At 42.8% G+C, this 27,564-nt stretch overlaps 1 protein-coding gene across 3 annotated transcripts in view; it reads left to right on the top strand.

Moving 5' to 3' along the window:
* Rbm33 (RNA binding motif protein 33) overlaps window positions 1-27,564 on the top strand; it is a 103,529-nt gene that overhangs the window by 61,665 nt on the left and 14,300 nt on the right. For all 3 annotated transcript variants that reach the window (XM_047560385.1, XM_047560384.1, XM_047560383.1), the window contains 5 exons: window positions 11,727-11,859; window positions 12,262-12,605; window positions 14,056-14,415; window positions 16,110-16,394; window positions 19,196-19,861. In XM_047560385.1, coding sequence (XP_047416341.1) covers window positions 11,727-11,859; window positions 12,262-12,605; window positions 14,056-14,415; window positions 16,110-16,394; window positions 19,196-19,861 — 1,788 coding nt within the window. The remainder of the gene's footprint in view (window positions 1-11,726; window positions 11,860-12,261; window positions 12,606-14,055; window positions 14,416-16,109; window positions 16,395-19,195; window positions 19,862-27,564) is intronic.

Here is a 27,564-nt window from a genome sequence, read left to right as displayed (position 1 = left end):
TTTTTGTGGATAAATCACAAGTTATCCACATTTTAAAGGTTCTTGACCCTAGGGTATTTTAAAACCAAATCAGTCCTTTTAATTTTACATTCGAATGACAGATAAATATTTTTAGTAGCCAGATAAATACCAAGTAGTTTGGTGTTCCTTAGTACTCTTAGTCAAAACTAAAAATGAAAATTGTGTTTAAAAGACTACTGTGCTTTTACAGTTAAATGTCTTCTTAGTCATTGCATTATTACTTAGGTAATAGCAGATGAGATTGGCCTATGCCTTTGCTCTGTCAATGCAGCATCATGGGGAGTTGGGCTGTACTGTGGTGTGTGGTATCAGGTGGTGGTGATTGACGCTCGCTGGATGTGCCTTAAACGCTATTTCATGCAAATCATGTCTGATGAGCTCTGCTGCATCAAATCACATTTTTTTTTCTGATGATAGGCCTTGCAGATGAGCATCCAGACTTTGTTCTATCCAGGAAAAAAAGTCTTTCTTTGAATGCTTGCTGTTTTTACAACATGCCTGCAGTGCCTTGTAATTATTAGCACTTAAGATAGGGGAGGAATGATGGGCATTTTCTCTTATCAAATCTATTGAGTAGTAGCAGAATGTGGTAGGAGATCCTTCCAGCTGTCAAATGTTGTCAGACTTGCAAGGAAAGAATGCAGTTTAAAATGCAGGTGACATAATACCCAACATCCTCCACTTGCTTGTGGGTTTCTGATTAATCATGATTACCATACATTATCATACCATCAAATTTAATCATATCAATGAATTCCCATCTGCAGCAGTAACAGGAGCAGCTAAACTCTGTGGTAACAGCTATTAAAGAAGGTGGTTGATCAAATTCAGTAACCCTTTACCTTGACTTGCTGCTGTCAGCCCACATTGTTTGTGTAGGGTGGAGAAAGGACTGAATAAAGGCCACACTGGAGGCCAGAGAAAACCCATTGAAGTCTTACAAAACTGATTTCTTGTGGGAAAACTGTTGGGACCATTGAGCTACTCTGTAGAAAGGTATGTGGCAAACTATTTTGTTCACTTTTCAGTAAGTGAAACTATTAAGTTGATAGTAAAACCTCCATAAATCCTCTTCAGACATACAATGCCATGTAGATCGCCCATCAAAATTTTAAACATTTAGTCTGAATGTGGGACAGTAACATGAAGTTTGAAATCCTCCTCCTTGTGCCAAGCAGATCTCTCTGATCTGTTTTTCGTATTATATCCTCTAGAACACACCCCCTTTAAAATTTTGTTTTGTTTTAGCATTTGTTTTCCTGGGTTTGAAGACCCATTAATCTGATTAGGTACATTATTTAGATAAACTTTGAAAGAAGTTCTTAAAAGTATCAAAAGGCATTCTTCCAGAAGATCAGAATTTTTTTCCCTTAGAATGCAATTCTTTTGGTGATCTGCTCTGTGAGTTCCAACCATTGCTTAGTTTTGTGAGTGCCACTGTGAGGATAGAAGACAGACCTGTCACCCCAGTGTCCATGCTGCTCCTCCGCAGACCCTAGCAGTCCTCCAGTGCTTCCCTTCCTACAGTTCTGTGGTGGGAGTGGAGTCTTGCAGCATGTTGTGTGCAGCCTGGCTCCTCTTCTGCAGCATAAGCATCCGAGACCCATTTTTTTCACACTACTTCAATAGTTGGCCCTTGTGTGTTGCTATGTAGTATTCTAGTATATGAGTGTCCATTCACCAGAACATTGTCAGTGAGTGCCTAGGACTGAGTCTGGGAGTCCTGTGGTGAAGTTTGTTCACAAAGGGGTATCTTAAACTGTCCTTTCTAACTGATAGTACTGCTTTGCTTTTTAAATGGATTCCTTGTTTTGAATACGGAAGCAGGTTTCCAGGACCGTGTATCAGTGAAGATCTGTGATGCATGAGGTATTGATGGAGTGACCACTTGTTTCAGATGTTGTGCAGGGCTTGTGTTCAGCAGTCTGGTGAAGCGGAGTGGTCATTATTTTACCCATTTCACAGATTGGGAAGCTGAGTCTTAGGAAAACTACTTCAGTTCGTGTAATTCCAGGGGAGAAAGTTGGAGCCAAGGTTCTTTTAACTTTTATGCTATAACCTCTCCCTAAATAATAAAATGCACTTCGGTGAGCTAAGTAAGAAAAGTGAAAAGCAAGAAACAGGATCAGACTGACACTTATATGCCTTGTGGGAGATTTACTAAGTGAGCCTGTTGTGAGGAGCACCACGGGCATTGTAGGAGTGTAGAGCTTCTCATTTTGTGAAGGAATGTGACTTCAGTAGCTTTGGTGGAAGTGATATTTTGTACTGCAGAAAAGCTTCTGACTTTAGTCAGTGCTCTGCTCTCGTGATTCAACCAGTAAAGTTGTCTTAATGTATTTAAACCATGCGCCTTCCCCCCACGTGAAATCTCGTACTTGGCAGTGATGTGATATGTGCTTCTCCAGAACATTTAGTGTGTGTCTCTAAAGATGAAAATATCTTCCAGGAAAATGAATGTTGATATTTAAACCAGGTACAACCCAAAAGAAAAAAAATTGTGGAGAACGCTGAGATAAGAGGATTAACATATTGTGATAGAGGGTTGTAATTTTACTTATGTCAAGGGTCACTAGTGGTCTTTATTCTTTGCATTTAACCCATTTAATCAGAATTAACTGGAAGATGTTCTTAAGTGTCGATTGACTTCTTATGTAGTTCTTTGCATTTTAAGTGGGATTAATAAATGAAAACATAAAGGAAGGCTGTAATTTATTGAAAGATTCATGAAGTTTCAATGACACTGTTAAGGTATTTAATTAGTCGTATTAAAATATATAGACTGACCCTTTTAGGGAAGCTGATAAGTCACATCATAGCTGTTGGAGCCTTTATATTCTTGGCTTTGTATGATTAACTTTGTGCTGAACAGTTTATGCAAAGTTTCTGCCTTTTTTTGTAACTGAAGTTATCAGTTCTTCCTGAATAGGATTAATATAGATAGCATCATGTAATTAACAAGAGATGCAAAAAGGGGAAGTATGATCTGCATAAGAATTATATAGGGAGAGTGATAATTCTGTACCTTGGCATTTTAAAGGGATATAAAGAAAAGCAAAACAGCAGTTATTTGAAAGGATTGAAGTATTTTCTTTCAAAAGGTAGAATGTCATTAGTATTAAAAGTTCTGTTAAATGAAGTAGTCACAACCAACAGCAAAATACTTTGCACTTGCTAGAAAAAATTTATATAATTTATTGTTCTTTATACCCATGGAGTTCGAGAAATCGCTAAAGGAGAGATCCCACCAGGGTCCCTCTTCTGTGGTGGACATTGGCTTCAGAACTGGGTTCTGTGGCATTACTTGAAGACTCGGCTGTCTCAGCAGAAGTGCTAGGAGAGAGGACCTCACAACCCCAGAGTCTGGAAATACAGGATCTCGTTCTGAGCTGTCATTCATTGATGGTGGACCTTGGACTGGTCAATTTTAACTCTAAACCCAAAGTGCTTCATCCCATAAAAGGAAAGTGACTTTATTGTTTCTTGTGGCTATATTTATGTCAGGTTCAATATTGTACAAGGCTTTGGTGGGTCAGAATGTGAGTGAGTCTGATATAAAAGAAAACTCAGTTGACAGTGACTTAAAAGTCAAGTGTTTTTTTTTTTTTTTTTTTTTTTGTCTGTTTTTGCATAAAAATTAGAAAGTTCTGGACTGGTTCCACAGCTCTAGGATGTTATGGGGACCCTTTTTTTTTTTTTTTCCCCCAATCTATCTGCTATCTGAATGCACTTGTCTATATATCCAGCCAAGGCAGGGATGAACAGAATGTGTGTGCCAACTGAGGCACCCAGGGATTGAGTGAGATGGCACAGTCTCTGTCCTCCTGGGAGACCACCAGTGATGTTGGCTGGAAGTGGTAATGATTCAGGCTGAGCCTTAGGGTTTTAAGCACAACCTGAGATGGGTGCCGGGGTACCTGTGGTTATATGAGGCATGGAGCAGAGCTAAGGTGTGGTTACAGGTGAGAGACCCAGGACCACAAGTCCTGACATTTGTGAGATGGGGCCAGCTAGCCTTCGGAGGAGCTTCTCTCTCCCACTGTCAAGCAGTCCTCAGAAAGCAGCACCCATCAGCCAGGCCTTTGCAGCAGCTGGTGAGGCAGCTGTGGTACCTCAGGGGGACCTGAGAATGGCCCCAGAATGCCCATCCCAGGTGTATCCTTCGAAGTAGACTGATCTTGCAGCCTGTAATCCTCAGGACTTGGCACCACAAGGTGTATTTCCCACTCAGGTGGCCAGGTTCTGTATGTAGGTATTGGTTCCCCGTCTCTGGATCTCAGCAGCCTCTGCATTCGTAGGCAACAGGGAGAAGATTGAGGATGTTCGTGGGAGGTTTTGTTGAATTGTGGTAGGTCTGGAACTGCACCTGTCACTTGTGCTCACGTTCATTTTGCCAGAACTGGGTCTTGTGACTGCCTGACCTGTTGGGGAAGCTGGGCCTCAGGGCCTGTGTGTTCAGAAGACAAGGAGAGCACATGTGGGGAGCTCCAGCAGTGCCTCCCTGGGGGAGTAGGGGTTCCTGTTTGTATAAAGACAAGTGGCATTTCTGTTTTATTAGGATCCATGTTCCTGCAACATCAGGGTAATTATTTTCATTGTTTCTGTTAACTTTCATCCATAGACATAAAACCATTTTCTAGCAGTTGGGCAAATTCAGAAAATTATGTGTAGATACCATGTTGGATGGTAAGGAGTTTTGCCAGCATGGAAATTTGCTCCTGCCATAGATGACTTTTCCTTGAGCAATTTCTGCTGTAAGGGGTGTGGTCCTAGTTTGTTGATCTATACTTATGTTTAGGATTTGACTCTACAAAATGCCTTATTGATGTTTCTTGTGTGGGGGTGAATAACCAGTGCTAAGCACTGTCTTTTGAGGAAAAGGAGTTTACTCAGTCTTGTATGATTTTATCAGTGTTGTACATCTTGTGGGCATTAGATTCATCAGAACAAGGGAGGCTGACAGGGGCTGGACCTTTGACCGTGAGAAAGTAGAAACCACAGACTGTCCAAATAACTTTCATCTTTCCAAGAATAATTGTAGTCTCTTAGGGAGATGGTTGCAGGGGGACAGAGACAGTCTCCGTTTTTTTATCCCTTTTCCTGTCCAGTGATGTAACAGAATAGAAATTAAAATTACTTCTATTATATTGGTTAACCAGAGAACAAGGATCTGTTATTCTTGTGTCTCCAAACCCATGATCATCCCCACATCTTTACTTTTGTTTGGTACCAGTGCACTATGTGTGTTTCAGATCCACTCAGCTCAAGAGCCTCAGACAGATCATTGCCCAAGGTTTAGTACAGTATGTTCTGTAAAATACCTGGGTGCTTTATGGGCAGCCTCCCCCCTCGCCACCCCCAGAGCCGTACTTCAGGTTTAGAAAGATGGGAGGCTAGGATACCTTCCTGTTAGAAATAGGCAGCTTGTTCATCTGTTAAATATTTATGACAGCCTGTGTGCCAGGCATTGTTCTCCTGTGGCCTCAGTAGTTGAAAGGCAGAAAGAAGTGGAAGTGGACTGGAGAGATTGAGGAGATAAAACTTCTAAGACAGTGGCACCTTGTCTGAAGGCACTCTTATTTGAACTTGGAAGTGAGATTGCAGGAGTGGATCTGTGCTGATTAGCCCTTCACTTTAAAACAGAAACGTGGAAGTTGTCAGAAACCATGTCTTATTTGCAGTCTGGACTGATATCTACAAAAATGGTAGTGACATGTGGTGGACTTTTTGTAACTTGCTGGTACTGTGGCTAAGTACTGTTCTGTCCATTACATAGGTACGTACTGTTGTCATTCCTGTTTTACAGATGAGCAGATGAAGCCCGGACAGATCCAGCCTCATGGTCAAGGCTGTGGCTGGCAGGGGGCAAGTTGCGCTGAAGCATGGTGGGGAGAGCTGGGCTTCAGTCCTTAGTGCTGATCGGGTGCTGCCTGCAGGGTGGGTCTGAGAGCGGGTTTGAGGGCTTCTTAGGGGAGCATTTGCGGGATCATCTGGGAGTTAAAGTTCTGCCTGAAGAGTACTGATGAGCTTTCAAAGCTTGCATGTGCCACTGAAGAGAATTTGGGGACTTTTTATAGGTCAGCATTTGAATTGGATGCCTGCAGATGTGCATTTAGATAGCATGTAGATACTCCGTAAAGGAAAGAAGGTCAGGAAGAGATGGAAATCACATTATTAAGATTTTGGGGGCAAGATTTGAGATCCCAATATATTTTCAGTTTAATATTAAAAAGTGTCTTTAGAAGTTATCAGTATTTAAAATAGTCTTCTAAGGAATTTGGTAGTGCTCTGAGACCCAGGAAGTGATGTACCTAGTCTTTAGGTAGCTTGGAATTTTTATCAAAACTATGTACCTCAGTCTCCCTGAGTTCATACTCCTCTCTGAGTAACTGCTTCCTTTGGAAATATGTTGAAGGAGGTAGGGAGAGAGGACTTTCCTTGATCTCAACCTGTGGCAGTCAGAAAGCAAAATGTAGCAGGCTTCTGCACTCATGGTAGCGTGCGTGGGAGCCCGTCTGCTTTCCCTTATCTATAATGAGAAGACCTCTCTTTGGAGGACTTGAAATTAACTGAGGGAGGGAGGGGAAGGGTTTCTGGAGAGCCCTGTGCAGTCAGTGACGAGCTGTGGAGCAGGGACCTGCAGTTCTGCTCTGCAGAGTAGTCCCTGTTACATCACCAGCTGCAGATCCAATAGGACACTGTCATGCTTTCCAGTTCTCTGTCAGCCCAGTAAAACGAGCAGGAACAAGTACCGGCTTCATATTAACTGGTGGGGGTGGAAAGGTGAGGGCCTCTTTCCAAAGGTGAAGAAGTCAGTGTGAAAAACCGGTACTCCCTGGCTTCCCTGGGAGCCCAGTGGCAAGTGGCCTTCGGACACCCAGAGGAGCCCTGCCTTATGTTTGCTGCTGGCCTTAGGAAAGCACAGTATGCCGTGTACTGAGTCACTGCTAAAGGAGGGAGTGTGGAAGAAAGCTGAGAGAGGAGAGAGCTTCCGAGTGGCTGGTTAATTAAGCTTTGCTTTAGCCTTTGTTGAAGTTGGTGAAGAATTGTAAATTGATAAAAGGTTTTCACATTTCAGTGTTGAGTGGGAAGAGCTCCAGGATAGCTATTAAGTGGAATAGCCTCTCCCCCTTTGACCGTTCCTGTCTTCCTTTCTCACACCTCCTTTGTTAAGGAGGTGACCAGTACAGCAGAGGAGTTAGAAACCCTGAAGCCTGGCAACTGGTCATCAATACACCTTCAGCCTCCTAGTTCCCCTTATTGTTCCTGTGCTTTTTATGGAAAATGTGACTAAATGCAATAATAGAGTGAGCATTTATGTTTATTTTAACAGACAGGCTGCTGCTGAAAGTAAGAAACAAGTGATTCGTTACTCATGATGGAGAATATTTGGAGGCAGAAACTGATAGCTGTGTAGTGGGATGAGGATAGATGATACTCAGTTAGGAAACGATTAGGACGCTAGGAAGAGGGGTTGGCCAGGGACAGGACAAAAGAAACTGCTGGAAGACATTGATGGGCCAGTTGAAATTAAGCATAAGCTTTTAGTGATTCCAGTCCACCAGAATTGCCCTTTCATCCCACAGCCTTGAGCAGCACAGCAGGGCAGAGAGCAGAATGCTTGGGTCCTCTGTGGTCCTTGTTGGGGTGGGGCTCTGAAACCTGGCTGAGGACAGGCTGGGGACAGGAAAAAGTGCAATTTCCATACCAAGGGTCACAGAAGCAGCCACTTTTCTAGTGGTTCTTGCAATTTTTTTTTTTTTTTAAGTCAGAAACCCCCAGAAATGATTATTTTCCAAAGAAGTAGGTGGAATGTAGAAGTTTATATAAAATGTGATGGAGTTTCCAGAATTCACAATTCTGACCTGGGTGTAGACTTGCTTTTATATCCAAGTCAGGGGAAAAGCTCATTTTTAAAAATCCCTGCATATGGTATTTTGGTAAGATTTCTGGTAGATGAGTTGAAGTCCCCTGTAACACTTTCATTGACTTGACTAAGATGAGCCATGGAGCTTTGACTTGTTTTTCTCCAGTATTGAAATCCCTGGTGTGATGAGTGAATATAATATGACTTAAAAATACTAAATTAATGAGTGGCCTTGACTTAGGGCAGTGATTTGACACTGTATATTTCAGTTTCCTGGCTGCATGTTGGTGAGATAACCGGTGAGGGAATTCACTGTCCTCAAAACGAAGCTCCTGGGCTCTGCCAGCGGACTCAGGGTGCAGGCCTCCTCTAGTCCTTACTTGGAAGTAGGTGCTTGGAAACACTGGGTCCTGATTGACTCCTGTTGGCATTGCAGGGTGGTTCCTGGAGTTCTGTGGGAATCACTGTAGTTGTCTGGCACTGTGGGTTGGGGTATGTGATCTTGCTTCAGACCCACCCCCTGACTGTTCAGACATCAGGCCAGCCAGATCACCAAGAAAATTGACATTTAATTCAAGTCATCTCTTGGTGAGCACCCCAAGGTGTAACTCTGGTTTACTTCTTGCATGCTGGGGTTCCCTCTTCCTGGCCCTGTCCCATTATGTCCCGTACCTGGCATATGGCCAGCCATACCTTCACTAAGTCCAGGCTTACCAATTTTACTTGTTCAGTGATTCTAAGCATATTGACAGCTTCACTATTTCTGAGTTGGTTGGACCTGGGACTCCTCTGGTCTGATGTCTTTCAGACCATCCCTGACTGGTGGTGGTTGTCCTGCAGATGGGACACTCCTCATCAAGGATCCACCATGGTGTGTGGTAGAGTCGGTGTAATTCATCTTCTCCCTGTGTTACGCACTTGTTCACCCCCAGACAGACTCACATCCTGGCTGTCCTGTTTGGTCCTGTGGTGCAAACAAAGCTAACATATGTGTAAATGACCGCAGCTCAGTTGTTGGAAGAGAGCGGTTGTTTTATCATGACATTTTAAAGGTCGGAAATGTTTTTTTGTGTGCTTTCAGATAGGTGCTACTAGTTTTTCTGTTTTAAGCTAAAACTTCATAAAAACATGTTTTTCATTTAAGTCCCTTTGCTTTTAAATTTGTATAGTTCCTATAACAGACTAGCTTCTGTCAGACAGGGTGCTGTCTTTTCTAGCAGCTCTGTGGCTTTCCCATTTATCAGCGGATATTGTTTTGATGAATTATATTTGTTTCTTTTATATTTATCTGTTTGAAGCCCCTCGCTTTTGCCTCCTTCCTAGAAAAAAATAGATTTGAGTATACATGCACACAATTTAAGAAAACAGCCTGTTTCACGGAAAAGAGTTTTTACTCAGGGCCCCAGTTGTTAGTTTGCTAGGATTAGAAGCAGTGCAGTCAGTGGACCTCTCCACAGACCAGAGGTCACTTCGTATCATGCCAAGAAACAACATTTAAACTTATTTTTGAAATAATGCAGAACCTTTAATTGCTAATTTGTTATCATCCAGAAAGTTCTGAAGATTATCTTAAAACATGTTTAGAAGTGCTTGTACAGATGAGTGTCTCTTATCTGAAATGAATAGAACCAGAACTGTTTTCGATTTCAGAGTTTTTCAAATTTTGGAATACTTTTTGTGGACTTTGCCCAACAAGCATCCCCAGTGCAAAAATTTGAAATCTGAAATGGGTAACTTTGAGAGTTCATGGCTCAGAAAGTTTGAAAAATCAAAAGTTTCTGATTTTTGAATTAGGGAAGCTCAGAATAATGTTGAAATGCAAAAGTGAAGTTGGAATACTCACGCTATATTTTATAAATAGAACATTTAAGTTCCTGGTGAAGTGCAGTATTATTTTTAGTAGACATGAGCACATGCCTACCTTTGCTTTCACGTTAAAAGTGAAAATATTTTTTAAATGGGAGGTAAGAATTTGTCCATAAAAGAAAGTAGCCAGGTCCATTAAAATTCTTTATGCAGATTTAATAAGTAGCTGCATGATAACTATGTTGTTAGAAACAATTTTTCTAGCATCTTATCTAAGTAAAAATATTAAAGAATGTTCAACTAAAGCATTGTTAGCAGTGAAGTCTAAAATTAGCATTACACATTTATTATGGTAGAAAGCCCTTTTAGTGTGTGTTGTATGATATGTATTCCCACTTCCTAGTCTCACGTTCCTTCCAAGATTTGCCGCTAGGTGTAGTGCCTTAATTGATACCTTCATGTAGAGTAAGAAGTGATGCCTCCAGTTTAGACTTTGGCACAGTGAGAATTTCCTCCACACGTCACCTAAAATAGTAAAGAAAAGCTATAATAATTTGAGCTTTGGGGCTTTCTGTTCCATATCTTTCAAGAAGTTCCTATCCAGGCACAGTGGCACATGCCTGTAATCCCAGTGACTGGGGAGGTTGAGGCAAGAGAGTCTCAAGTTCACGGTTGGCCTCAGCAACCCTTACAACCCTTAGCAAGGCCCTAAACAACTTAGAGAGCCTCTGTCTCAAAATAAAAAATAAAAAGGGCTGGATATGTCACCCCTAGGTTCAGTTCCAAGTACTAAAAATAAATTAATAAGTTCCTAATATTTGTGGTTTCATAAATATGTAATCATTTTGTTCTAACCCCAATTTCTTGATCATGTTTTAGGTAGCTGGCAGCCATTTGGGGCTTAGTTTGGCTGTCACATGTTCTTGCAGTGCTTTGGGGAGAGAGACTAAGGGTCAGGCAGTCTAAGGGAGTGTGGAGTCTGAAAGAGTTAGACACCTAGATCACCGGAACCATTAATTGTGTCAGTAATACATGGCACACGAGGCATTTGAGTTTCAAGTTCATGAGAAGAAAGCATGGTTTTTAAAAGTTGAGAAATGTTAAAATTGAGAGTTTAGAAATCTTAGTGAATACTTGAAAGGCCAACTGGAAATGAAGTACTTTTGCTTCGTCTCTGTTTCTGTGGTAGCAAGTAGTAATTGAAAATGTTAATCTGTAAGAACATGTTTAAATTTTTTATCCAGAGGAATCCAATTGCATAATATTTCTGTTGTTGTAATTTGATTTATAACATGCATATTTTTCTGTTATATTAGAGACTGTGGACTTTGATTATGGCACAAATAGAATTTTTTTGAAGTAAAGCAGCTTCATAACTGTCACTTATGGTTGTGTTAAATAGATAGCAGAGAATAGCATCTTTGAGAAGATAAATGTCATGAATGTCCAAAGTAGACACTTAGTCTTTTGGATTAATGGGAAAGAAGGTCAATAATTGCATGAATTTCAATAAGCTTAAAAATAATATTCTGTAGTGCTGTAATAATATTAAAATCTTGAATTAATTTTTGATGCCTTTTTTTTTTTTTTTTTTTTTTTTGGTACTGGTGATTAAACCCAGGAATGCTTTAGCACTGAACCATATCCCCAGCCCTTTTTATTTTTTTTATACTTTGAGACAGGGTCTTGCTAAGTTGTGGAGACTATGCTTGAACTTGCAATCCTCCTGTCTCAGCCTCCCAAGTAGCTGGAATTAATAGGCATGACCACTGCACCAGGCTTAATGGTGCATTTTAATTTTTGACTGTTGTATTATGGTACAGTCACTTATTTCATAACATCATTTATATGTGTGTATATATGTGTGTAGATATTTCTATATGCCTGTAAACATACATACACACACATAGAGGTAGACTGACGCCTGGAGAGAAATTAGTTGACGGTTCCGAGGGTAGGCTTGGACTCTAAACAGTTCTGAAGATTACAGAATGTTTTCTGTCCTTCACAGTTTCCTTACTATTTCCTTCAGGGCCCTCCGGAGTTCCCACAGCATACGCCTGGACCTGTTCCCAGCAGTTTCAGCCAGCCGCCCCGCCTTCCTCTGCAGGAGCAGTGGAGAGCTCCACCGCCCCCGCAGGAGCGAGACCCGTTTTTTCTGGGAGGTACGGAGGAGGGATGGGGATGGCGCATGCACAGGGAGGAGGTGCAAGTTTCACTGAGGATGCATTTGAACAGTCACTGCTGAACCGACTTTAACCCCCAGCGGGAGATGGCTCTGAGGGGCAGGCTTTTGGGCTGTGCCTTTCTGCCTGCTGTTTCAGATGTTAAAATCTGACAGTGTTGGGTATCTAAAATGTGAGAGGCTCACACAAAGAAGGAAGTGTTCATAGAAAATGTCCTACAAAGCAATCCAGAGATAAGAGACAACATCTAGAATTCTTTCTAAATGTTCATGCTCTGCCATCATTTGTCACTTTTGTCCCACAGTAAGGCAGTTTCCTAAGCTGCTTTTCTGAGAAGTGCATGATCCATTTGACCTGAAGGTGGTGTTGTACTTTGTTCAGTTTCAGGTGAACCGAGGTTCCCAAGTCATCTTTTCTTGGAGCAGCGAAGTCCCCCTCCACCACCACCTCCACCCACGCTTCTGAATAGCAGCCACCCTGTTCCTGCTCAAAGTCCCTTACCATTCACTCAGCCTGGACCAGCATTTAATCAGCAAGGACAGCAGCCAGTGTTCCCAAGAGAGAGGCCCGTAAGACCAGCCCTGCAGCCCCCAGGTCCAGTGGGGATCCTGCACTTTAGCCAGCCAGGGTCAGCAGCCACCCGGCCTTTCATTCCTCCTAGACAGCCCTTCCTGCCTGGCCCAGGACAGCCGTTCCTGCCCACACACGCCCAGCCGAACCTTCAGGTATGCACGTGGGCCAGCCTTGGGGGAACCAGTCTGTGCTGCCTGACAGAGTGCCGTTTCAGATTTTCATTATGGCCTTTAAACAGTAAGGGTGTTAGTATTATGTGTATCATTTACTAAACTCTCTCGATGATATTGCTTATCTCCTGAAATACTAGGAGAGATGGAAAATGTGGTTATTTGTGGGGAGTTAGAAATGTCACTGTTAGGAGTTTTTAAAAGATGTTCTTCAATAAAATTAGGACATGTTTTGATAATACATTTGCTCACCTTTATAAGATGTCTTGAAAGATTTACCAGTGTAAATAAAGCACTTTATAAAATTACATTCCTGCACTAGATAGTGGAAAGACCCCTTGTGGGGAGGAAAACAGTGTTGGGGTTACTCAGTATTTGACAGACTAGCGTGCCCTCTGCTGGTAGGCGTTTCCTGGGCTGGTGCGAGTATTTGTGGCATCTTTCTTAACCTGTGATTTCTTCTTGGATTTTGTGTTTATCATTAGAACATACAGTGATGGTATACCTGAGTCAACCGTTTAGAAACAAAGGGTGTGTGTCCAAGCTAAGAGGAAAGTGATTGTTATTTAGGGTCTTGATGGAGGTTGAGGTGGTTTTTTAAATTTTTCTCTTAATGAAAAGAACGATCAATTCATCTATATTGCAGAAATACTAGAATGTAGATGAGTTTGAATAAAGGAAATTAGAGAGTCCTGTTTCTCAGAAACAGTTGCCATGAACATTTCCTTTCGTTTTTTTTCTGGAACCGAGTGTTGAACCCAAGGGGTATCTGCCACTGAGCCGCACCGAGTGTTGAACCCAAGGGGTATCTGCCACTGAGCCGCACCGAGTGTTGAACCCAAGGGGTATCTGCCACTGAGCCGCACCTTTTTATTTTTGACTGTGAGATAGGGTTTCTCTAAGTTGCCCAGGCTAGCCTGGAACTTATAACCTCCTGAGTTGCTGGGACGACAGGGGTGTGCCCGTTGCACCTGGCATCATAAACATTTCCATGTGTGCATATTTTTTTCAGTTTTTCTAGAGCCATGTGTCCTGATCCCTGTGCTCTCCTTCCAGCTTACATTTCACATCAGTGAATTGCCTTTCGCTACAGCACGGGGGCGTGGGGTGCACAAAGCTGCTTTTTGCCCGCTTCTGTTGGTTTCAGAACTGTAGTATCATACTTGAGGTTATGTGTTTGCTTGCATCCTTAGTTATTTCCTTCATATAAATTCCTGGAATTCTTCATAGAAAGTACTTAGGGCAAAAGTAAAGCTGTTGATTGATATTGCACTTAAAAGATAGACTTACCTTCACAACAAACTTGAAATGGAGCCTTGGCACCATGTAAAGTTTGTTTCTCAAGATGGGATTTTTAAGAAGACCGTTGCATTGGGGCATAGCTAGCGTACCTGTTTTTGAACTGTTGTTTCTGCTTGTCTTGAACTGGAAGGGGCCGCTGCATCCTCCATTGCCGCCGCCTCATCAGCCGCAGCCACAGCAGCAGCAGCCCCAGCAGCAGCCCCAGCACCATCAGCACCAGCCCCAGCACCATCAGCACCAGCCCCAGCACCAGCCCCCACTCCAGCCCCAGCTGCAGCCGCCGCACCAGCCACCTCCCCAGCACCAGCCACCTCCCCAGCACCAGCCGCAGCACCAGCCGCAGCAGCACCAGCACCACCACCACCTTCCTGCCCCTCCGCCTCCTCTGATGCCCATGTCTCAGCCACAGTTCAGGCCCCACGTGCAGACTGCTCAGCCCCAGCCCAGCAGTAGCCGGATGCAGTGTCCCCCACGCCAGGGGCTGCGGCACGTGAGTATTAGATGATGTCTTCACTGTGGCTTCCTGGGGTAACTTTTGGCTTCAAGAACTCAAGGGGCATAATTGTTATTATGTTATTCTTTATTTCTGATTTAAATTAATAAGTATGTCATACATTTTTCTGAAAATGAATCCATGTTTTAAAGACACTTAGGAAATTGTTTTCTTGACTCCAGAAATTAATGACTTATTCCTTTTGTACCTTAAAAAGTGTAAACTGATTTTTGTTCTGTTGTGCCAGATGTGGGACACTTATAAAAAGTCAAATTGAGCAGCACATACATCACTTATGGTAACTTTGAAAAGATTGTTTTTAGATGTCCGTTCTTTTGAGAAAACAATAGGTGAATGATTGAAAATATTTTAAAATTTATTTTGAAAATGGCATGAGTTGTATTGCATAAGTTCTAAGTAAAATAATATGTATTTAACTGATAGGTAATAGAAGAAATGTGCTCACTAAAATACCTCTTAGAACTAGCTTGTCATTTTTTCAAGAAAGGTACTGCATTTCAAATTATCAATGGTGGAAAGAGCTGTCCTATAAATAGGACACTGGGACAAAAGTATGCTTCATGCTGCATACTAATGTGAGTGCTCTGCCTGGCCAATGGGGTCCAAACAAGCCATGTCATGGGAAACCCACAAGAAAGTGCCAAAAATTATAATGTAACCCTTTGTTTGATCAAAAGTAATTGTCAAAGAGATCATGAAAGTTGCTTCTTCATATTTTATGTAATGTTTGCCCAGTGTCCTATTTATAGGATGGCTTATTTATCTGTAAAGGGTGTTTGCTCTATTGTCCCAGTGTCCTGTTCGTAGAACTGTCTGCAATTCTATTCTCGCTGGTAACGAAGGACCTGTAAGGTATAGACTATGGCTATGACTTTCAACCTATTTTAATATAACTGTATCATTGAAATATTTGCAGAATTGAAAACTTGGGGCTTTGTGGATTTTAATATTGACTTCAGCATCTTTTATGTATCTAGATATATCTGTGATGATAGATATTAATTAACAGGCATGTAACTTTAGAAAATATTTTTTGAACCTTGGTTATTCTACATTGACCTGTGACATTTTTTCATGCATAGATTGTCTCCTTGAGCTATGAACAGATAAGTGAATGAATTTAGGAAAAATGTTCTAACTGTCCTGCTGTCAGGAACTCCTCAGGTTGCTGAGAATACAGTAATGATCAGAAGAGACAGACTCTGTCTTCGGGGAACTTATATTCAGTTGTGGGAAGATTACCACACATTACTTTGTCAAGGGCCTCGACTGAATGAGTGATTCCCTCCCTGTTCCACATTACATTTAGGTGACTAAGTAGAAATTGTTTCCTGGAGGATTCCTTGAGGCAAGCAGAGTGCTTGTAAGAGTTGTGTTGAAGACATTAACCCACCATACTGAAGCTCCAAGCCAAATCACCTGGTGTGATTTCTATACTGAGTAGGAGCCTGTCGGTCAGTGGGCACATAGGCTACCTTTGATGGCGTGAGCCCTTGGCATTAGAGATTGCAGCTTCCTTCTTGCGTGGGAGAAAGTAACTGCCTAGAAGAGAAGTCCCTTACCAATGAGGATGCTCTTTCCTATTTGCACTGCATAATGTTCCTTAATGTTTTTATGTTCCTTCTGCCATGTTTCCAGTCGTAATCAGAGTCTCTTTCTTCTTGTGATAGAATGCAGCATCTCAGAACGTAACCAAGCGGCCCATGCAGCAGATGCAGCCCACTGCTCCCAGAAACAGTAATTTGCGCGAGTTGCCCATTGCGCCCTCACACGTAATGGAAATGAGTGGCAGTCGCTGCTCCTCCACACCTGCAGCTCAAGTGAAGCCCATCAGCACATCCCCACCCGCAAGGGCTGTGGTGGCTTCCAGAAGCTCACAGGCGAAGACAGAAGCAAAAGTCAAGCCAGCGAGCCCTGTGGCTCAAACAAAGGAAGAAGCAAAACCAGAAGCAGAGGTGGGACATTATCCTTATCAAAAAATACTTGGTCTCAAAGAGGAAGCTGTATGGTCAGCTTGTACTTAGCTCACTCATTCAGTGTACTCGTCACAAAATCTGTCCACGTTTTTCCCTCAGCCTAGCCGAATCCTTCTTTTAAGCCTCCTAGCATGTTCATAAAAGATAGTTTTATTCTCGCTGGTTTACAGTATTAGACTTGTTGTATTTATACAGTTACCACTGATTACATAGAATCAACTTTACTTTTACATGCCCAACTAGTTCGTAAATATTTTAGGCTATGTAGTACAAACTGTCATGATTACTTAACTCAGCCATTTCAGCACAAAGGCAGTTTAAAAACAGTTCTGTGAGTGGATGTGCCCATATTCCAGAGAAACATTCCTTAGAAAACCAGGTCAGGATCAGGACTGTGGACTGCTGACCCCTGACATGCACTGTTAGGTTTCTGTAGCTTTTTTTTCAGTTTCACATTCTAGACTCCTGGATAGAACTGGTTTATCTTCAAGATTTGAAGGGTTTGGTTTGTTTAGAATTATTACATGTGTTGTTGATAATTTTAAAACAGGTACAGAGAGTTATAAGTACAGATAATAAATGTAGATCAATATTTTACATGATTTGCAATTTGAGGTCCTCACTTCCCATAAGCCTCTACTTTCTTCTCTGTTCAGCGAGGATAAAACAAGCCAGAGTATGTGCCTGGGACCTGATAAGAGACCAGAACGTGGAACTTATCTCAGTATTAGTCACATTTATATAGAGTGTAATGAAAGAAGTAGCATGGTTGATTGGTTACCTTATAATATAATAATAATGGTGGCATAAACTGTTTTCCTTAGGTAAGAATGTAGGTAAGCTATGCTTTCTTAAAATTTTATAAAAACCAGTTAGCACTGGTTTTACCTTTTAATTAATTTTATTTCTGTCAAATTTTCTTTAATAAATTCCTCTAGCAGTTGTAATATTAATAAACCAGAATTGTAAATGAAAAGTCAGAATATTGAGTTACCATTTAATAAACTCTTATTAAAGAAAGGTGACAATTGGTTTCATAATTAATATATAAAAAGACATTGTAGATTTACAAGCAGGATTGGAGTGGTTTATAAAGAATTCTTTCCAAAAAATTTGATAATGCCTTTAGTTTACATAGCTGGCTCCTAGCTGGTATGTGTAAACTGATTTGGTTCAGAAAAATAAAGTCACACACATGCTTCTTGTATAGTAACAGTGTCTACATGACATGAGGAGGAAGGGACCTTCTGGACAGACCACCCCCAACCCTGCTGTGTGCTCCTTCGGTGCATGTTGGGTGAGGTAGACAGCTGAAGAGTTCTGTGGTTACTTCAAAAACATCATTTATGGAAGTGATTCAGAACTTGCAGGTCACCATGATATAAGTTGAATGTCCTAATTTGTTATTTTAATTTTCCTTGTACCTCACCAGGATTATACATCTTCTTTTTACTTTTTAGAAGAAATGTCTTCTTTGTTTTGCTTAACCAAATGTGGCTTATTGTTTTGTACTCCCAGTTAATAATGATACAGTGAAGGATGACTGCTGATGGAAGTCTTTCTCAAGGAGTGCTCTCTGTATTCCTGAATACAGCCTGTAACTTTCTTGATTGTATGGGAATACGCGCTAACGAGTAGTCATTCTCCCTGTGTTTCAAGATGGTACACTGGAGTCCTGTTGGTGTGTCCACAGCTCCCTCCCCCCTGGCTGCCTGCGCCCCTCTGCTGTTGTGCCTGGCTTCCAGGCTTCCTCAGTGTTCCTTCTTGCTCTGTGTGTCTACCTGGTAGCAGACCCTCACCAACCTTTGAATTTCCTGATTGAAATCTGCGCTAGATGTTGAGATGAGATGCCCCAGCTGTCAGGACTGCCTCTGAGGGAGCAAGCCCCGTGCAAGGGCTCTGAGCATCAGGCAGCTCCTCTGCACTCTTGTTTCACCTTCCTGACCCTTAAGGTTTATTCAGGGTGGACAAGCTTGTTAAGTAGGGGAGTCCCAGGTGGATTGAGTGCCATGACTCTTTTATAAAGGATCTGTGGGGATGGGTGATTTTTATAGACTCATACAGTTAGGTTTTTTAAATGCTTAACTTTTTGTAAGCTTTCTTCATTGGATGCGTTTTATAAAAAGCTACTAGACTTTTTCAAGTAATTTTTTGATAGACTTTCATAATGGTTTCAGGCTGGAATATTCAAGGGATTTCTTATATACTATTAATATTCCAATACTGCAATTGGCGACATTTTGATTCTGAGGAGGGTGCAGGAGTTCAAGGTCAGAGAGATTGACTTGTGCTGTTCATTATAGCCAATTATTCTGTGACAAATGAGTTTGAGATCAGACTGAAAATTCTGTACGAAAAATCAATAGTTCTAATCAGGCCCTTTCAGGTCATTTACACCCCACCTTTTGTTGGTCTGTCAGGGAAGAGCCAGATAAAAGCCGAGTGATGGCAGGCCTCGCTGCTGTTGCCGTTCCCATCCGAAACATATTTTGATATCTTAAATGAATGGTTTAATTGGTTTCAAACTTGTAAATGAGTGGAAAGTCACATTACTTCATTTTTTAATATTCTGATAAGATTTTCCAAATTAGCTTTAGCTGTAATTTCTTCCCCCCTCCCCAGAGGAGGGAGTTATACTTAGTCTTGAAGCAGATTTCGAACGCCTTCGTTCAGATACTAAATTGAAAGGTTTTCGGGAAATGCATCTTCTTAGTTGAAACAGATTGGGATGGTCGCCTTGCCGTGTACAGGGAAGTAAACTGTGTGTATTTCCATTTTAGTTTCCTGATGAAGATGAAGAAACAAGGTTATATCGCTTAAAGATAGAGGAGCAGAAACGCCTGAGAGAAGAAATCCTGAAGCAGAAGGAGTTGCGCCGACAGCAGCAGGCTGGTGCCCGGAAGAAGGAGCTGCTGGAGAGGCTTGCGCAGCAGCAGCAGCAGCAGCAGCAGCAGCAGCAGCTCTATGCCCCTCCAGCCCCAGTGGAGCAAGAGGAGCAGGCGGCTGCACCCTCACCTACCAATGGTAACCCACTGCTACCCTTTCCATGCGCACAGGGCAGGCAGAATGTGAAAAACAGACTTCTTGTTAAAAACCAGGATGTCACCATTTCAAATGCTCAGCCCAAAACATCAACCTTTGTGCCATCTGGTGCTAACATGCAGTATCAAGGACAGCAGATGAAACCACTGAAACATGTGAGGCAGGCCAAAGCAGTCCCTCAGAGTCAGACGCAGCCTCTGCACAAGGTGGTCCAGGTCAAACCTGCAGATGTGGAGGACCCAACACCCCTGCCACAGGCAGCCCGCCCAGCGTCCCTCCAGGGCCGGCCCCAGGACATGAAGCCTGGCGTGAAGAGGACTGTCATGCATCGGGCCAACAGTGGAGGTGGTGGAGATGGGCCGCATGTCAGCTCCAAGGTCAGAGTGATTAAGTTATCAGGAGGGGTAAGTTGACGAGTTTTACATGTGCCTTCGAATCCATTTCTCCTAGAAGGTTCTGATTTTCACAGAGTTAAATCACATAGACCAGCCTTTACCTCTGGAAGTTGGCTTAAGAATTGTTTAAATACTGCTTCCATCTGGGATCCGTTTGAATTGTTTCGAGACTTAATGAAGACCGTGGTGGCATCCCACAGTTATACATTTCTTAGTTTTAATTTTTTGTAGATAATTTGTGATAGCAAATCGTTATAAATTTGTGATAAAAATTCAACAAACTTGAGCTATCAAGTTTGTTGTAAAAATAAAATTTCCTCTACACAGAGCAAATGCTTGGTTGTGTATAGCTTAAGCCTCAGTGAGCAGCGATGGGGGAAGAGGGCAGCCACCATGTGTGCTTGTCCACTTTGAAACAGCATTGACACGAAACTCATACCTGTTTTTCCATTTTCAAGACATACCTTTTTTTTTAGACAGGGTCTCGCCAAATTGCTGAGACTGGCCTCCAATTTGTGATCCTCCTGCATCAGCCCCACCGAAGTTGCTGGGATCAGAGGCTTGTACCACTACGCCTGGCTTTCTTCATATGTTTTTTAAAGGAGTCACAGTTGTAAATTGGAATCATGTATGATCCTTACCACATGCTTTCAAAAGTGGAACATGCCTCTGCTTCATTTTTTTCCCATTTATTTATTTATTCGCAGTGCTGGGGATCACACCAGGGCCTCATGGATGCTAGGAAGCACTCTACCTACCACTGAGCCACATCCCCAGTTCTTTTTTTTTTTTACTTTTGAACAGTGCCCATTTCAGATCACTTTTGGTAAGGCACAAGAATTGCAGTTTTACTATGGTTTGAGTAATTTCAGTACTTTAAAATAATAAGCTACCGAAGATAGATTCCCATTACAGAAGGTTCCCTGGCAAACAGGTGACAAGTAGAGTTCGTGCTTCCATATTCTGCAGCATGGTCTTAGCATAGTAGGAAACTCACACCTTTGACTATAATTACAGTGAATTCTCCAGCAAGTTCTGTGGCCATGTATAGGTTGTACTCTAGAGATTGATATGCATTGAAGAAGAAACAGGCAAGGTGGTAAACAAACTTTTAGAGTGAACCAACTAGTAATCATTGCATTAAAGAGTGCAAAAAATGTACATTGGGAAGGAAAATCACCTCTAACGGATGCACTGAGGGGAGGGTGTGCCTCGGAATGTGAAGGAGCATGTGTCTTGGCATCCCACTCTGGAATGGCCTGGGTCAGGAGCAACTCACTTCACTAATTGACCAGTTAATTGAATTTCAGTGCTTTAATTTCTAGATTTGTCAAATAAAAACACAAGTTTTACCCATGGGCTATAAGAAAATTTTTATAGATTAATATGTTAGAAGTTTCGTAGAATATTCAGTAAGGACCCCAGATTTTGCTTTGTCTGAGTCTGTTTTTTCTCACATCAACTTATCATGGTTCAGAATGTTGACAATCAGATGATGATCCATCAAATTATTTTAATATCTCTAGATGTGAACCAGGCACTTGCCAGTTTCCGCAGAGGCTGTGGCTCTGTAGATCTGAGCCTGCTGTGTCCGTCAGTCTCCTTTATTCTTGGTCACAGCCCTGAGTGGAGGCGTGGCTGCTGCTGGGAGCAGTCCTTCACGCCAGCCAGTGCTGTCACAGCAGCGGCGGAGAGTGCTGATGGTGGTGAGGAGGGTCAGATTTCTACCTTTGAAGAACAGCTTTAATAAGGTTTTAAATCCTTCCTTTCAAGAAATTTTATCTACTGATAAAATTTTTGCTTTTTATGCAATATTAAAAATAATTTTTTTTAACGTCAGACCTTGTTCCAAAATCATGCTACCTAATTTTATGTAAGTGGTAAAACAAAAGAATTTTCTTTGAAACTAGCTATCCACCAGACCAGTACTTGGGAATCTATTCGTTTGCCTTTTCAGTTCTTAAATGGTTAGTAAACTAACACACACGTCCATGTCTCAGGATTAGTTCTAGCAGCTCCTCCAGTATGCACATTGGCAACTTCTGGCTAATCAGATGTGTCTCTTGCTTGAATCTCTCTGAACTAGGATGATCGCATTTCCCTAGAGGTGTTGGCCTTGGGTTGGTTTCTTTCTTTTTGGGAGTTGGTGGGAACCACTCTTAATGTATTCATAATTGTGATTAGTTGCAAATTGTGCGTATTTCAGGCTGTGCAAAAAGGAAGAGGCTAAGTATGGTCACGTTTGACACAAGTGTGCCCTGCCAGCTCATGGCAGCTTTCCCTGCTGGTCTGTGTACCCCTTGTGTTCTGCTGTGGACCCATGGCCTCTTTTCCTTATGCTGTGTGTCTTGCTTATAAGGTTTCCTGGAGAGGTGCTCCAGAGTCGGTTTTATTTACTTTGTTTCCTAACCTGAATGATTTCCTTCATCTTTCTTTTTCTAACCGAAACTTATGTAACTACTATATTTAATGAAATGTCTCTCTGAGTTTGGTAGTCTCCTGCTTGTAGTCATCTTTGAGCTCAGATAGGAGACTGTGACGGATGCCATTCAGAAGCTTGTCCCCTGTGGATGACCACAGTCTAAGCGTATCCACAGGATTGCTCACATGTGTTTGTGAAAGCAGAATTTCTTTGCCATTCTTCCTACATCGCTCAGTTGGAAATATCTTACAACTTAATTAGGCTTCTCTAGGTGTCCTTATGCCTGTGAGGCAATTGCGAATCAAAACAGAGTTCTCTTTTATTTTCCATCTCTCATTTTCAAAATCAAATCATCTATCTTTGCATTTTATTAAACTTGAGTTTTGAAAGGTGAAGGAACCTGAGTCTTAAGAAGTGGGCTTTTATACCTGCCCTTTTGTTAATTACATTATCTTTAAGGTGATTTTAATTCATCCTGTCATAACATAATTTCCAGTCTTTTTATGTTGGTCCTCTTTGTTAAACTTTCTGCACCGTGGACATTGGGAACCTTTTCAGAAAGTTTTTATGGAAATGGCTGATGGTGGTGATGTCTGGCTGCTTAGTGCTCTTCACGGGCTTGCCTCAGCATCATACTTGGTATTGGCCATTCTGGAATCTATTTTCATAGGGTGCAGAGCTTGGAACACTCCTTCTCTAGGACCATGAACTGACCTTTGAGCCTAAGTATGTCATAGGTAAAAGCAGCCTGACTTTGGGTGCAGAGAGACCTGTGTTTGGACGGTTGTCTTTCTTTGCTGCCTTTGAGACTGAACAGTCATTGTGTTTCTCTGTACTTCATTTCCGACTCAGATGGGGTTAATAAGCTTGCTGCGAGGAGTTGAAACTTGGAAACTTCCAGCAGGTAGAAGACACTTGCACTTGCACATGGTTGTCTTTTTAGAATGCTTTTAAGATCCTTTGTAGAAATCAGGGGTTTCATGTTTGATAGCAGCAGTGGCTGCTTTTTGTCTACTGTTGAGCATGTTCTCACAAAATCCTTATGAGGTAGAGGCTCATTCCTGTTTCATAGGTGAGAAAGCCTGGTCTCAGGGAGATCACATCACCAGCCCAGGGCCACACAGCTCAGTGGCAGGGCTAAGCATCTAGCCTTGGTTTAACTCCAGCCCCTGACTTATTCAGAAGAGTTCCCTATTCTAGGTACTGCTTCTCTGTAGTGTCACTCAGTGTCATCTGTGTTCTGCTGTTTTTGGTAAATATATAGCAGCTGGGCTCAAAAGATTGTTGATGGGGGCTTCTGGACAAAGGATGGTGATTGGTTCCATACTGCTTGCCATGATTGACAGTGACTGACTGGAGCAGGATGTGTAGAAGAACTTGGTGGTAGGCCGGCAGCCTCCACAAGGAAGGAGGTGTGTGTGAGTTACACCAGGTCAGGTTTCCTATTTGAAACTTGGAGTGGAAGATATTGCAGGACTTAGAAGATGAAAGAGATCTTTTCTATGGAACTAATCCATTACTGTTTCTGTGAATTTTGGTTTTTTCCCTCTGCTGTCTGGATTTGATAGGTGAGATTACAAAAGGAACAAATTGGTGCTGCTTATGTTGGGTGTCAGCAAATACTGATTATGAAATTTCATGTGCCTCCCTGAGTGTTATCTATGTAGAGCTATTTAAAGAACTGTATTTGGAATGATTCTCTTTACTACATACAATTATAGAAGAGTCTTTGCTCATTTCTCAGAAAACTGCTTTAAGTGCCGTATTTCACCAGGTAATCAGAACCACCACATTAATGTATATTTGCAGGTATTCCTTGCTTCCTAATCTTGCACCAAACACAGTTTAGTAATATATGATTTTTTTTAAAGTATTACTGGCAGTTTTTAAAAATGCTTTATATAATGGTTGCACCCCACTTTTTTGCAGAAAATTTGGCATAAAAATCTTTGCTGACTATGTGGTGAAATACAGTACTTAAGAAACTAATTGAAAAGCAGCCTCGTTAGGTCATAATTTTGGTCATAACCAATACATAATCAGAAAAGCCATTCAAGTATTAACAGAGCAAATATAAAAGAATCATCTGTTTACTTAGTGTGAACTTACTGTGGTTGCCTTCAAGCCACCCTGGGGAGTAAACCCAGACACGAATCGGAACAAGCACGCATCTTGGGAAGGTCTAGCTGCTGTGGCCTTTAGTTTCTGGGAAGTAGCTAGTCTCTGCTAAGTCTCAGTTTTGACCTCTTGGCCTTCTGGGGCCTGCCCTTGCTTCTGTGGCCTGATGAACCCCAGCTTGCCAACAGCTGGGGTCAGGTCTCCTTCCACGGTTGCTGCAGAGAGCCAAGACTGTAGCCATGGGAAGTGAGTGGCAGGTCAGTATCAATTACTATGCTTAACTTTTAGTTTAAGGGGAAAAAATGGTTTATTCAGAGTAACTGTATGTAGTGTTCATTAAGAAAATAAGAGCAAGTAATTTATCAACTGCTTTATTCTGATCATGGTAATGAAAATTTTAGGAATTTGGCTGCAAATTAGGCAAACAGTCCTTTGTTCTGTGGGCCACACAGAGAAGTGGGAGAAGCTGAGAACGCCCCAGCAGGAAATCCAGCTGTCCAGTTGTGATTCTCTTGCATTTTATTTTTAAAAGGCTGTCAAATGCTCATACTGAAGGTCCCAGTTTATCTGCAGGAGCTTGCTTTAGTGGGCTGGCCTGGACTTGTAGGCCTCTTCCCCTCTGGCCTTCTCAGGAGATGTCCTGGAGGGAGGTCCCCTGCCTGCCCGGTCTCTCCCGCGGGCTGTGTTGATGTTGTCACAGCTTCACTTGGAGAGAAGTTGGAAGGATGGCACAAGGAACGCCTGTGCCCCTGTAAATACCTCCTGCTTGTGTTTTGTTTTGTCTTTGTCTCTCTTTTGTCCTCTTAAACACACACACACACACACACACACACACACAAACACACACACATACACACACTTATTTTTTCCCCACAACTGTTTGCAAGTAGATTAGAGGCACAGTGTGTTACATCAGACCAGAGACATTCTCTTACAAAACCCTAGTTATATATTGCAAAAATCAGATCAGTTGATACAGTACCATCACCAAAGCCACTAGGTCCTGCCTGGGGTTCAGGCCGGGGGCATGTGCTGTCTTTGTAGTCCCCTTTAATCCGGAGCAGTTTCCCAACCCTTCACTTTTGTTTTTGTTTGTTTGTTTGTTTGTTTGCCCTTGATGTTTTAAAGGGCAGAGGCCAGTTATTTTGTGCAGTGTCTTTTGGGTTTGTCTTGTGCTTCCTCCTGAGCAGTTTCAGGTTGTGCGCTTTTGGTTAGGATGGCTGCAGAGAACTGTCAGGTCCTCCGTGCCTCCTGTTGAGAGGCCTGTCAGAATGGGTGAGTTTGAATGTGATCATCTGGGAGGTGGTGTTTGCCCAGTGTCCCCACTGTGGTCAGAGCTGCACGCTTGGTCACTGGCGAGTCACTAATGGGAAGGTGCTGTTGGCTATGTGGATGGACCACTTCTGGTCAGGATGTCAGGCCAGCAGACTCTGAGGCTTCACTGCTGCAGGCCTCCTGTGTGTGTGGACTCCCCGAGTCCTGTGGCAGTGGCTCACTCCTGCCCTCGTTTGTGCCTTCGCCATGTCAGTGTGGGCTTCTGACCTCTTAGGTCACTCAGTTGGCCCTCACCATCACTGCTGACTTTGATGCTAGAGAAGTCCCAGATCAGCCAGTGAGAGTCCCTTCCTGCTGGCTTCTGTATCCATGGTTCATTCCCCACCATTCTTTGACCTTGTGCTTCCTTCCTGTACAGGGAGTTCCAGTCCCACTTGCCTTTCTGCCTGACTCTGGGGCCCTGTCTCCAGGCAGCTCCAGGTCCTCAGAGTGGAACACCCAAGCCAGGGGTTTATGGTAGTCAGTTTTCTGTCACTGTGACAAGATATCTGAGATCATTAACTCGCAAGAAGGGGTTTCTTTTTGGTGCACAGTTTAGAGGTTTCAGTCTACAGTGACTTGGCCTTGTTGACTTTGGGCTCTGTTGACGTAGTACGTTGTGGCAGGAGCTTGTGGCAGAGGAGGCCTGTTCACTTCATGACATCCGGGAAGCAAAGAGAGAGGGCCCAGGCTCCCAGTATTCACTTCACGGTCACACACTCAGTGAGCTGACTTCCCCCAGCAGGCCTCACCTCCTAGAGGTTCCACTACCTCCCATGGCACCACAGTTGGGGACCAAGCCTTCAGCACTTGGCATTCGGGGGACATTTCCATTTGAGATGAAAACCATGATAGGTGCATACTGTTCTGCTGTCAGTGCTTTAGGCCCTCCATGTGGGGCTCTTCCTTCCTCCCTCGGTGAGTTACAAAGAGAGAAAGGAATCATAGAGGGACTGCTTGAATAGGCCAGGTTTTGTTGTCTGTTACATTTCTTGAAATAGGTCATTGACAGAAAAAAACAACGTACTTTTTGCCACTTTGCTCACTTGCTTTTCTTTTTCCTCCCTCCTTCCCTTCCTCCCTCCCTCCCTCTTACTTTCTTCTCTTTCTTTCCCTGGGATTGAACCTCGGGTGCTTAACCACTAAGCCACTTCCCCAGCCCTTTTTTGAATTTTATTTAGAGACAGCATCTCGCTGAACTGTGAAGTGCCTTGCTAAGTTGCTGAGGCTGGCTTTAACTCGAGATCTTCTTGCCTCAGCTTCCTGAATCACTGGGATTTCAGGCTTGCGCTACCTCGCCCAGCTGGTTTCATTATTTTAACTGTTTTAGCAATTGGATAGTCCCAGGAGAAACAAACACTACTCTTTATATATTTAAAACAGGTCCCTCATCCTCTGTGGGCCAAGGGCGGGCCAAGGCATCTGATTTTGGCAGTGACCAGAGTACAGGAGGACTGATGGGGGCAGGGTCTTCGAGGGGCATCTCCTTTGTGGCAGGGACGGGAGACCTTGGGTGAGTGATGTACTCTGAGACTGCCTGAGGTATTGTGGTGGTGTGGGCATGAGTGGCGGGCCTTCTGCCTTCCTCAGAACTCAGGGGGTCAGGCCTCGGTTTTGGTCCCAGTATCGAGGAGGTCTGTATGTGTCCTGGAGGCTGAGGCACTCTGTGCCTTTGTGCTGCTTGAGCTACATACAGAGTGAGACTCATTGTTGAGCTCTACAAGAAACCAAGCCCTCGTTGGGCTCTGGAGATGCAGTTATAGGCAAAGGCAGGAGTGAGGTGCCTCACCAGCAGCACATCAACAGCAGAAGTGACTCGAGTGCAGAGAAAGAGAACCAGGTGAAGGAGGGAGAGGAG

This window comes from Sciurus carolinensis, chromosome 8 (genome assembly GCF_902686445.1).
Source record: "Sciurus carolinensis chromosome 8, mSciCar1.2, whole genome shotgun sequence".
Lineage (NCBI taxonomy): Eukaryota > Metazoa > Chordata > Mammalia > Rodentia > Sciuridae > Sciurus > Sciurus carolinensis.
Note: the sequence above shows the minus strand (reverse complement) of the source record. Positions and strands in the feature narration are given on the sequence as shown.